This window comes from Paroedura picta, chromosome 9 (genome assembly GCF_049243985.1).
Source record: "Paroedura picta isolate Pp20150507F chromosome 9, Ppicta_v3.0, whole genome shotgun sequence".
Lineage (NCBI taxonomy): Eukaryota > Metazoa > Chordata > Lepidosauria > Squamata > Gekkonidae > Paroedura > Paroedura picta.
In genome coordinates this window covers 12,799,429-12,812,004 of record NC_135377.1, presented here as the reverse complement: position 1 = coordinate 12,812,004, position 12,576 = coordinate 12,799,429, and the positions used below count along the sequence as shown (strand labels likewise).

The window sequence follows — 12,576 nt, the reverse complement described above, 5'->3', positions numbered from 1 at the left end:
TTCGGGATCTGTAGGAGGCCAGGTTTGCCAAACTGTGCACAAACAAGCCAACCTGACCTTAACTCCAAACAATAAAATGTCTTTTCAACAAAAATCCTTAAGCTAATTTACAAAACACACATCACAGAGTTGTCTTTCTGGGTCACACGAAGGCCCAACATTGGCTATTCTTGATGTAGTTTGTTTATACCCCAGGCTGTCTCCCCAATGGGCTTCCAAAGCGGCCCTACATCATTCTCATCTTCTCCACTTTATCTTCACAACAGTCCTGCAAGGTAGGTGGGTTATTAGCTTACTTAATTTTTTTTTTATAGTCACCGTTCACCTGAAGGTAAGTTAAGGTAAATCAGTTAATAATATTAATGTTATAATTAGTTATATATAATGTTTCCTGTATAGTTTTCAGTTCTATGTAAACCGCCCTGAGCCTTCAGGGAGGGCGGTATATAAATGTGAGAAATAAATAATTAAATAAATAAAACCAAATAAGGTGAAATGACGTAAGAACAAACACAAAAGACTAACATTAAAATATCAAATTGTTTAAACCCACGGCTATCACTGTGCCACTATTAAAAATGGCCAAAACATGTGGATTAACTTCTAAAGGCCAACTTAAACAATTCCACCTTGCATGCCCTGTGGAAACTAAACAAGTCCAGCAGGGCACGGGTGTCATTGGAGGTTACAGGCTGAGAGGGTGTGACTGGTCCAAGATAACCTAGCAAGCTTTGATGGCTGAGTGGGGATTCGAACCCAGATCCCTAGACCCTAGTCCGACACTCCAACCACTGGATCACACTAACTCTCCATTGCAAGCCAGACCCACACAGAAGTTCACTGCAAGTCAAAACTGAAACAGCATCACATACTGTGGAACACCGCAATGGGGGTGACAACTGGCCAGCAGAAATTGTGGGACATTCTTTACCAGGTGATGCTATTTACCTCCAAGCCACGGAAAACTGCACCTGCCTGTTTCCAACCAGTAAGCCTCTGTTAAGAGCCTCTTGTGGCGCAGAGTGGTAAGGCAGCTGTCTGAAAGCTTTGCCCATAAGGCTGGGAGTTCGATCCCAGCAGCCGGCTCAAGGTTGACTCAGCCTTCCATCCTTCCGAGGTTGGTAAAATGAGTACCCAGCTTGCTGGGGGGTAAACGGTAATGACTGGGGAAGGCACTGGCAAACCACCCCGTATTGAGTCTGCCAAGAAAACGCTAGAGGGCGTCACCCCAAGGGTCAGACATGACTCGGTGCTTGCACAGGGGATACCTTTACCTTTACCTTTAAGCCTCTGTTAATGGTCTTTTCTCCCGGGCAACCCAAACTCAGAACCTGGAGATTCGGTATTCAGGCTCTGCATCCAAAAGTTCTACAGCAGGGGTAGTCAAACTGCGGCCCTCCAGATGTCCATGGACTACAATCCCCATGAGCCCCTGCCAGTGAATGCTGACAGGGGCTCATGGGGATTGTAGTCCATGGACATCTGGAGGGCCGCAGTTTGACTACCCCTGCTCTACAGAGACACTCCCTGCAATCCATCAGCCCAAATGTTCTGCTTGGTTTCCAACCATAAGCCTGGGGAATATTAAAGTTGTTTCTGAAAACTCTCCAGGACAGATTCTGCTTTTCAAAAAAAATGTTGAAAGCTTTCCTTCCATCCCTTCTACAAGAAGTTAACTATCTCCTCTGACTTTCACACGCATCAGAACAGATATAATGTGCATGTGAAGGGACACTGCCAGAATTCTAGGAGTCATCATTCCCTGGGGGATGTGACCTTGTCAGATTTTATAAACTTAAGGACACAGACAGGCAGGACCAGGATTTGAACAGCAAAGGGGAGAAAGAAAGAAATAGAGCCACACTGCACAGTAGGTGGCAGGATTTCTATATATCCGTGATCAACCTGTGTCTCAGTGGGATATTTAAGGGCTTGAATTCGGGCTTCCAAGGGGCCAAAAATTCGATTCTATCAGTTTTCCAAAGTAATTTCACTAGGGAATGTCAACAAAATTTCAGCTCCATTACACTCTAAGGCAGTGGTTCTCAACCTTCCTAATGCCGCGACCCTTCAATACAGTTCCTCATCTTGTGGTGACCCCCAACCGTAAATTGATGCAAGGGTTCTTTCACAGAAATTAAACCGGAACTGACCCATGGCGTGAAGATCATGATTGTATATAAATTGGCAGTCGCCTGCAGGAGGAACAGCAACAGTAACTGCGCCCCCCCCCCACCCCTGGCCAAGCTGCTTGCCCGGCCACGACCCCTCTGAAAAGGCCGTTCAACCCCCAAAGGGGTCCCGACCCCCAGGGAGGTTCCCGACCCCACGTTGAGAACTACTGCTCTAAAGGGGACCATTATAGTCAATGGTCCCCCCATAGGGTCTCATGGGGAATTGATTGGGTTCCAGGGCTGGGGGGGGGGGCACGCTGTTTTGAGATAGAGTCACCAAATTTACAACATAGCTGTTGTTGTTTCTCCTCAAACCCCCTGCAAAATCTCCATTGCTTTCAACAGAAGGGAGAGGAGATTTTTAAAGGGAACACAGTCCCTTCAAATGCCTTCTGCAAGCAGTGAGCGAGTTCCGAAGACTTTTAAAGGTATTGCTGTCCCTTGACACACCTTCACCCAGAAGGCATTTAAAGAGACTGCAACAGATTTAAATGCCCTTTAAATTCAACTATAGAGCCATCCCCAAAAATCCAATTTTTCTTCATTTCTGAGGCGTGGCCATTCCAGATTTTCAGCCCCAATCGATATCCAGCTGAAAGAATATTTTCCAGCTCAGAAGCACCCCTCTAGTCAGGAGAGGAAATGCAATTTTTGCCTATTCCCAGGGATAGACTTTAGGCTACCATCGTGCTTCATCAGAACCCAGGCATCCCAAATTTTCTGCTGAGCATAAATGCGTGCAAGATTGAGCCCCTGAATGCAACCTCTGCCAGATCGTGCTCTCCAAAACCCAAAAGGAACTGAAAGAAGTGAGATGGTCTGACCGCTGCCTCTGGAATTTACAAACATGCCAAAGAAGCATTGGATTAGCTGCTGTCTCAGCTGGCCAAAGTTCCCGAAAGGTTACCGGTATTTAAGCCACCGTTCACATACACAAAAACAGACCACCATTTATTTGGATTTATACACCGACGTTTTTGAAGTGGGGAGACCCTGAGTCATGGGCAAGCCACATCATCAGTCATAATATTTGAACACCACCAGCCTGACATTCCCACGACCTACAGGCACCGACACAGAGTCATCAGCTCTTTGTGGAAGCAAACCATGTATTTCCCCCCCCCCCCTTTGAAGACACTCAAAGATGGGAACGAAGTTTGCTCTTGAATGTTTACGTTTGACTCATCAATGTCCCAGATGTTCCCAAATGACAGCACTAGGGGATGGTGGAAGCACATCAGCTTTTCCGCCATGCCTCCCAATCCAGCACCCGCGCGTTCCCTGCACAGGTCCGCTAACCTGCTGAGCTATCGGTCATTCCCGACACAACCCCTTGTGGTCAGACCCATGTAGCCTTTGGATCGGCCCGTCCATTTTCTTCTCAAGGTGCATGCCAGGGCATCATAACTTTGCAAGCATGAGCTGTAGTCAGCATTTAAACTTAACTAATGAGTTTCAAACGCACTCATTACCGTTGCAGCCCTACAGAGGCCCGTCCTGCAGAACTGTTGGTTCAGCAGATACATGTTTAAAAAAAGAAAGAAAGAAAAGAATCACACACACAGCCTGCAAGCGATATTGGAGAAGAGGGACCCCATTAGTGGCTGAAGGGATGCAGCTTTCTTGCTTCCTACCTCAGTCCCAGAGATCAGCAAGCAAAGACGGGAAGGCAAGGTTCAGGGGAGCACCTGTCACTGGACCCACCTGTGTGGACAAAGAACTGTAGCGATCTTGCGGACTGCACAGAATCCTTCATCGGATATGAAGCGTTCGGTGGAACTCGCAAGGCAGCCAAGGTGTCCCATCGATACATGAGCCAACAGGAAGTCCCTCCTGAACCATTTTGCACGCTGTGTTTCTTTTAATCAAATTAACACGACAAGCTGCCTGAAGTGTTAATATTCAACACATCAAAAAGGAGGAAGGGAAAAAATGAACCACAGACACGGCCAGAGGGGAAAAAAATACCAGCGGAAATGTTTGTACCACTGGAAATAGCTGTCAACACTGGGGGGGGGGGGACGGAGACCACATCCAAATGGGAAGTGGAGCAATCCCAAATATCAACATGATGTGATTTCACAGCTGTTGGAATGAGGAAAAATAAATCAGAGGGCAAAACCACAATCTGTTACACAGGACTCATAATTCACTCCCGTTACTGGGTGCGCAGCCTTAGATAAGAAAGTCCAAGCGGACAGTGATCTAAGTAGATCTCACACACACCCATATGAGCAAGATCAGATTTCACTGAACTTTGTTCTAGGTATTAAACAGCAGAGTTCAGGAGGTAGGGACTCACCCATAATGAAACAGAGAAGGGAGAGAGAGAGAGACAGAGATGCTCCAGAATACATGGTGAGTTTTCTGTCTCTGATGGGTCATGCATCGAGCAACGTGCATGACAGGTTCCTAGACTTTGCTATGTCCTGGACCAAGGAAACCTTCTAAATTCAGCTGTGATCTAACACAGGGGTAGTCAACCTGTGGTCCTCCAGATGTCCATGGACTACAATTCGCATGAGCCCCTGCCAGCGTTTGCCGGCAGGGGCTCATGGGAATTGTAGTCCATGGACATCTGGAGGACCACAGGTTGACTACCCCTGATCGAGCATACTTTACCCCAGAAAAAAAAAAAGGACTCAAGATCAACAGAACTCTGATCCCACCCATACACCACCAGCACTAAATGCCACTTGGTTCCAGGGAGCTTGTGCTCAGGAGCAAACTGGTTCCTATTCACAGTTCCGATGCTTTAGGATTCAGGTCTAAAGGTGTGGCCTCCAACCTTGTCATTCCTCCCCACCCCCCACCCCTTTCCAGGCTGAAGTTTATGCCAATGACAAGCCTGGAGCAAGCAACTATTGGTCAACCTACCAAGCACCTACTACACCTAACCGATTTTCCTCTTTCACACCTGCATTTACGATTTTCTGGAAAACCCGGCCGCAGAAACGCAAAACGCTAGGCCTAGCATGCCAGCACGGGAGCTGCATTCCTTTAAAAGAGAGAGAGGGAGAGAAGCAGAGGGCTGCACAGATCATCGAAGAGCCCTGACCAAGCGAGGGAAGCCACAGAGGTCCACTTACTTTTCATACTCGGCATTGTCCCTGTCACACCGCGAATCCTTGTGCTTGTGCCAGTCTTTCCCATGCTTGCACGTGGTCAAGAGAAGAACATCCTCTCCGTTATGGACATGATATAAGGCATTCCTGGTGTCGGACCCTATCCCAGTCAGGTACCTCTTCCCCTTGAATACCAACATATACTTCCTGAGAGGAGGAATGGTGTTAAACTTCAGGAACCCTTTCTCCCCTCCTGTCCTCGGGTGGTCCTTAGAAAAGAGCGGAATAGAAATGTCAAACTCGGGCCGGAAGTTCTCCGTACTGATGCTAGCTTTGGCCAACATGGCCTGGCCGATGTCGAAGCCCACGTCCTCGGTGTAGTCGGGCCAGGTGCCGGAATATAAATTAAAAACTAAATGATTCCTACCATTGTTCCACAAGTGGAGAGTCTGCACTTTGGACCTCAGGCTGTGTACGTACTGCGGGGAGAGCTGGTCTCGGTCTAAGGTGTCCAGGCTCAGGACAAACAGGCACGCCTGGCCGGGGTCGGAAGTGTAAAACCGGGAGCCCTCGATGGCCGCGAGGATGTTTTGGTAACTTTCGGCGATCTTCTCCCCTTTCTGCTGCGGGTAGACGTAGACCCTGAAGCCGTTCTTCTTGCAAAGGGCGAAATCGAAGCAGGACTCCATGCGGCACCTCTTGCCCTTGTAGACGCTGGCGTTGGCGTCCCGCTTCTGGCGCGGGGAGGTGTGCCCGTTGTAGTCCTCGTTCTCCAGCGGGTCCCAGGGGACGAAGGGCCGCAGGGCGTCCGGGAAGCGGGGCCAGTAGCGCTCGGGGCCGGCGCGCTGCGAGCCATGCCTGCTGCTAGTGCGCAGCGCTCGCCTGCTTTGGTTGCGGGATGCTCTGAACTGCACGCCTCCGAAGTAGAAGAGCAGGACGGCGAAGGTGCCAGCGGAGAGCAGGGTGAAGTAGCGTTTTTTGGCCTGCATGTGTCCGGCGGGGGTCGAGAGGCTCGCCGATGAACACAAAGATCCCCCACGTTTGGCCCGGGCCACTTTCAGCTGGAGTCCGCCATCTTCCCGCCTGCCAGCACTTTAAACTCTCTTCTGCCACCTTCTCTGGATGCCTTTCCCCAAGCCGCGGGCTGATGCAGCGCATGTGGGCGATTTCCTTAACTTTCTCCCCGCCGGTCTTTCATCTTGCGCTCGCACAAAGGGCCCGGGCGGCGGCGGCGGCGGCGGCGAGGGAGGGAGGGAAGCGCCCAGCGCCGGCAGAGGCTCTCTCGCCCGCGCACACAAAGGCCCCCGCGCCGGCCGACGGAGGCACCGAGAGGCCGGCAGGTCCCTCTCGCCCGGCGCCCGGCGCCGCTGCTGCTGCTGCAAGCCTGGGAAGCGCTTCGTCCCGCCCTCCCGCTTCCTCCCTCTCTCATGCGCGCACGCACGCCCCACACCCCCCTGCACACACACACTCGCACACTCGCACACACACTCACGCGCACCCCAAGCGCGGCGGGCTGCAGGCGAGGGGCCGCCGCGGCAACTTCAACGCGGACGCCGCGGCTCCGGCATGCAGCGAGGGAGAGAGCCGGGGGCGGCGGCGGCGGCGGCAAGGGGCGCCCAGGGGCAAGCGGCGGCCGGCTCCGCTTCCCGCTGACAGATCACAGCTCGCAGCCCGGGCGCCCTAGCCGCACGAATCCCTGCATTGCTCTGCCTGCGGCGGCTCCGGCACTCGGGGGAGGCGCTCTGGATTCCGGCTCGCCGATCTCGCTGCGCGGCCCCCGGGATGGAAGCGGCCAGGGATCCTCCTCCTCCGCCTCCTCCTCCTCCTCGGCGTCTTCCTCTCCTCCTCCTCCTCCGCCGCCGCCTCCTCCTCCTCTTAGCCCCCGCCCCTCTCAGCCATTCATCCCGGCGCGCGGCGCGGCGCGGAAGCCCGGCGGAGGCTGGGCGGCCCCCCCTTCGAACGTTGCCGACGGCAGCGTTCGGCCGCCGAACGTTACCCGGTTCTGAATGTTACACTTACACATTCCATTCCCCGACACCCCAGCGCTGACCTCATCCATCCACGCAGCCGGCCCGCGGATTGGCTGGGCGTCACGTCCGGAGGGGGCGGTGCTTCCGCTGCACCCATTCATAGCACACACCCCCCCCCACACACACACCCGGGCCAGAGGAGGCAGCTTTGCAGTAGATTAAATGGGACCCCCTTTTTTTGGTTAAGGTGCGCGCGCCTGGGAGAGAGGGGGCGGCCGGGGAGCCGTTCACACGTGCATATGGGGGGGAGGAGAAGAGCGCGCTTGTTTTTCGGGGGTTTTGCTGGCGGGAGGGGTTTAGGGGCGGGCGGGCGCGCGCCCTGTCTGGGCCTGGGCCGAGAGCGGCGCAGAAGGGAGAATCGCAGCCTTCGCGGAGAGGAAATGAAGGCTTGCACGGTCGACGCCTGCATGCCGCGCATAGAATAGGACCCCCCCCAACCCCTCTTCAGCCTCTCTCGAGAGATAGAAGGTATAGATCTAGGCCCGTGTGCTGTACACAGGAGGGCATGCATGCATGCATGTGTACAGGATCGACGCACCCCCCCCCCCCAGCCCTCTAACCACCCACCCCGGCCCGGTTCCCACGGGAGTTGGCAGCGTGGCTTGGACGACGTCCCAGGGCAGACTGGGGGAGGTGCTCTTTGAAAGCTCCCCTCCGCTGCCGAGTCCCGGAGACGGGAAAGTGTCTCGAGCCAGCCCAGAGCTTGCAAGTTGGACGGGAGGGCTTTAAATTGCAGCAGTCCGGCTCTTCCTTCTACCGGGTTTTGGATTGGGGGGGCGCACCCCTCATTTTTGCAGGTCCCCTCTGCCCCGCCCATGCAGGCGGCGCATCAGGGCCCCGAGCAGGGTTGCTTCGAACCAGGAGCCGCGGGCTGAGCGGCGGGAGCATCGGGGAAGAGGGAAAGGCGCTTCCCGGACGGGGCGCCCCTGCTGGCGGGGGGCTGCTGCTGATGGTGCCCGCGGGCGATGCAACGGAGGCTGGAAGACGGCTCCTCCTGGCCCCGTGCTCCAGAGCAGCTCCCGAGGAACACGGCAGGAGCGGGGCCGTCCGAACGAGCAAGGGCGCCGGCCGGACCAGGTCGCACTCCGGGGAGCCCACGAAACACGCGCGGGATCGGGCCGTGCTGGTGCGCTTGGTAAAGACGGGAGAGGTTCCCTGGCAGAAGCCGCCGCCTGGTATGGCCAAGTGTCCAGCACGCCCCGCCAGGCTTTCTCCCCAAGGCGACCCTACCGCGTGCATTGTTTACACCCGAGTAAACATGCACAGGTGTGCGGGAGGCGCGTCAAGGGACCCAGCCGCTCCCTTCGCCTCTTCAATGGACTGCAAACCTCCAGCACGGGAGCTGAATGCATGCATTTATGAATTCATGCATGTGCGGGGCTCGCGTTCCCCAGGTACTTCATTGTCCAAAAACGGGGAAAGAGCAGTAGCGGATCAGCTCCTAGGAAAGACGGGAGCCGAGACCTGCGGGACTCACGCGTGCAGCTGGATGCCAAAATTGCTTGCAGAGAATGCAAAGCGGGAGCAAAAGTAAACTAGCGCTAACTTGTCTTTCGGGAAACCGGGGAGACGGGGACGAAGGGCGATTTCCACTTCCGCGGGCTGCTGCCGGCGCCCTCTGCTGCTTGGAATACAGCGTCCCCACATGGTAGCTCTGGAAGAGAGCCGAGGCTGCGTTTTCTCGGGGACCGGGCCCATCTTTCTCCCCCAAGGCTGTGTGCAGCCTTCTCCTCCCCCCTCTTGTTCTCACAACAACCCTGTGAGGTGGGCTAGATTGAGCCTGGCCCAAGGTTAGCAAGCAGGCTTCCATGGCAGAGTAGGGACTTGAACCCTGGGGCTCCCAGATTTTTGTCCCACAGTCCAAAGGGGGAGCTGTATGTGTACCAGAGGTGGACAGTGAGGGTTCTCCTGGTCCTCAAGCAGGGATTGCTCCCAGGAATAAAGTGTTCCCCTTCCCTGTATATTTCCCCAAAATACCATTTTGCCCCTCAGCTTTCCAGCAAGGCCGCATGGAACAGAATACAGGTTGAGGTGGCCTACAAGATTCTTGTCCCTTGTCCCCCAACCAGGTCAGCCCTCACTCTGCCTCTGCCTGGATAAGAATAGGGCTGAATGAGTCCATCCCTGTATGGGTTGCCAAACTCAACCTGCAGACTTGCAGCTGAGCTCCAGGCTATCGAGGTTGGTTTTCTGCAGAAGAAAGCTGCTTTAGAAGACGGACTCTGCCGCTGAGGTCCTCCTCCTCCTCAAACCAAGGCCTCTCCAAAATCTGCCCCTCTAATCTGTAGGAAATTGCCAACTCAGATTGGCAACTTTAATACGGGGAAGAAAAACTGGTTGTTTATACCCTGTTTTTCCAGTCTGAAGGAGTCCCAAAATAGCTTACAAACCCCTTACCCTTCCTCTCCCCATAGCAGACACCCTGTGAGGTAGGTGGGGCTAAGAGAGCTCTAAGAGAACTACTGTAAGCAGCTCTAAGAGGAGAAGAGTTGTTTTTTATACTCCACTTTTCGCTGCCTGGAGGAGTCTCAAAGCGGCTTACAAACACTTTTCCTTTCCTCTCAAAGCATTCCGTGCTGTCAGCCATGAGTTTCTTGCTCACCGCCTCACCAATGCAGGGATCCAGGGGAAGGCCTTAAAACGGCTGTCCTCCTTCTTCCAAGGCGAGAACAAAGAATGGTGATCAGAGAGCACCAATCGCCCCACTGCAAACTCAAATACGGAGTCCCACAGGGGGCAATCCTCTCCCCACCATCCATAAACCACTTAGCTAAAGAAACTCAGAGCCTTACTTTTCCCTCCCACCCACTGGAGAGAAGGCAGAGTGCGCCTTTGATTTTCAATGGAAATCTGATTTTAATGTTTAAAATGTTTTAACGCCCGTTTTAGTCTATGATATATACGGTAAGCCGACCTGAGCCCTTGGGGAAGGGTGGCATGTATATCTGAAAATAAAGTGCATTAAAAAAAAGGTGTAATTGACAGGCAGAATCCACTGACTCTCATGGCACCAGTAGCTTAGATGTGGCAGAACGGGCTGTACCCCCTCAAAGTGTAGAAAAGAGGGGTCACCAATTTTAAGATTTCTCCATATATATAATGCATATAAAGAGGTTCTAGCCTCCAGTACAGCCTCCAGCCCACATGCCTCTGTTCCATGCCAAGCCCTGTGATCCTCAGCATATCCCTTTTCATGGTCAAATGGTAGGGATGCCGACAGCCAAGAGGGGGAAAAATCCTGTCTCTTTAATAGAAACTGAATAGGATGTCCTTTATCTACCATGAAAAAGTTCAGGTGCTCATTTCTATGCATTAATGGTAAAGGTATCCCCTCTGTAAGCACAGAGTCATGTCTGACCCTTGGGGTGACACCCTCTAGCGTTTTCATGGGAGACTCAATACAGGGTGGTTTGCCGGTGCCTTTCCCAGTCATTACTGTTTTACCCCCCAGCAAGCTGGGTACTCATTTTACCGACTTCGGAAGGATGGAAGGCTGAGTCAACCTTGAGCCGGCTGCTGGGATCAAACTCCCGGACTCATGGTCAGAGCTTCAGGCAGCATGTCGACTGCCTTATCACCCTGCACCACAAGAGGCTCTTCTATGCATTAAACCTCCATTGAAAGAACAGTATTTTTCTGTCCACGTTGCTGGCAGCCCTACCAAAAGTGCAAGCCCTCCTCCCTTTTTCACCAGCAGAAAAACTGGTTGGATCCAACCCATTGTCTCCAAAATGGCATGTAACCACAGTACTTCCTAATTCTGTTCCATGCGTAGACTTCAAGGGATGCCCCACTAGGCATTATGTTTGGCCTTTGGAAACTGGCTTGAGCAATCAAGCTGGTATGTGAATCCAGAACTGGGTCACGGACGTGTGCGTTAGATTTCCTCCTGATGTTAAAACATTCACCAGAGTTATCGCATTGCAAACAAACTGCCAAGCAGAGATGCCCTCTGAAAGGCCTCTCTTTACTTGGTCAGGGAAATCGATGCTTATTGTGTCATAACGCTGAGGCCTCTGCCCGCCGGTTAAAATCAACCCCCTGGAAATGACCAACAGCAGGGAATTTCTGAGGCAGAAAGTGGTCCTTGTTGACCTGGACTCAGCACAGTAAGCTACAGTGACCAATAAGGGAGGGAGGGAGGGAAGGAGGAAAAAAGCAGATCCCGAGGGGAAAGGAAATAATGTTTATTACTGGTTTGAACTGGTACTGGAGGGCAAGGTTTTTAGCCAAAGATCCTGCGACCTTGAGCTCAAATTAAGTAATAGTTATTGTCAAGCAGCATTCCAGGCATTTCTGTCCAAATCCGTACTTAGGGGGGAAAACGAGGCTGTTCTTCAGGGGGAAAAGAACGTTTTGCCTACCTTGCAATGTGTGTGTCGGCGTGCTTTATCCATCTATCAAGTAGCCTCCCTCCATTTTGTTTTAATATGGACCTTGCTGTCTTCCTTAATGTTAATCTTTTTTTCCCTTTCCTAGAGGTATATGTTGGGAAAAGCTTCGTGCCTCTGTTTGAGGGCTTTATTCATTTCTTCCCCTGCGCTTTATCTCATTTAAAAATATTTATATCTGGCAAGCTCAGGGTGGTTCATAACAGGACTTGAACAACCTCCGTGATAAAAATAAAACTCAGAGGAGAAAAATTCCCCTCACAATGATAAAACCTGAAAAGACAACACACCTCTTCCAGCTTGCATTCAGCTGCCAATATCAAGAATATTAACACAACTATAGAAAGATCTTCCGAGGAAGCTCGGGGCTGTCATTAAAGATACTGGGCTAACAAAACAAAAAGAAGAAAAGAGTTGGTTTTATACCCTGCTTTTCACTACTCGCAGGAGGCTCAAAGCGGCTTACAATAGCCTGCCCTTTCCTGTCCCCACAGCAGACACTTTGTGAGGGAGGTGAGGCTGAGAAAACTCTGACAGAACTGTTCTGTGAGAACATCTCTATCAGGACTGTGAGTAGCCCAAGGGCACCCAGCTACCTGCATGTGGAGGAGTGGGGAATCAACCCTGGCTCTCCATATTAGACACCGCTGCTCTTAACCATGACATCAAGCTGGCATGTGGAGGAGTAGGGAAAAAGAAGCTAATAGTACTACTAAAGCCAGGAGACCCTGGTTCGAATGGGCACTCTGTCATGGATGCTTGCAGGGTGGCCACCTCTGCTCATCTCTTGCCTTGAAAGTCCCATGGCCCTGGGAACGCCATGAGTCAGTTGGGACTTGATGGCACAAACTTATTATCAGGGCAACAACAGCTTCAAATAGTGGCTTAGGCCTGGAAAAAGAATGCAAAGGGGTTC

At 52.5% G+C, this 12,576-nt stretch overlaps 1 protein-coding gene across 1 annotated transcript in view; it reads right to left on the bottom strand.

Moving 5' to 3' along the window:
* Window positions 1–7,248, bottom strand: part of EXT1 (exostosin glycosyltransferase 1) — a 289,810-nt gene extending 282,562 nt beyond the window's left edge. Inside the window, exon 1 of the mRNA XM_077351615.1 lies at window positions 5,264–7,248. Coding sequence (XP_077207730.1) covers window positions 5,264–6,228 — 965 coding nt within the window. The 5' untranslated portion in view covers window positions 6,229–7,248. The remainder of the gene's footprint in view (window positions 1–5,263) is intronic.
* Window positions 7,249–12,576: the final 5,328 nt, after the last annotated feature.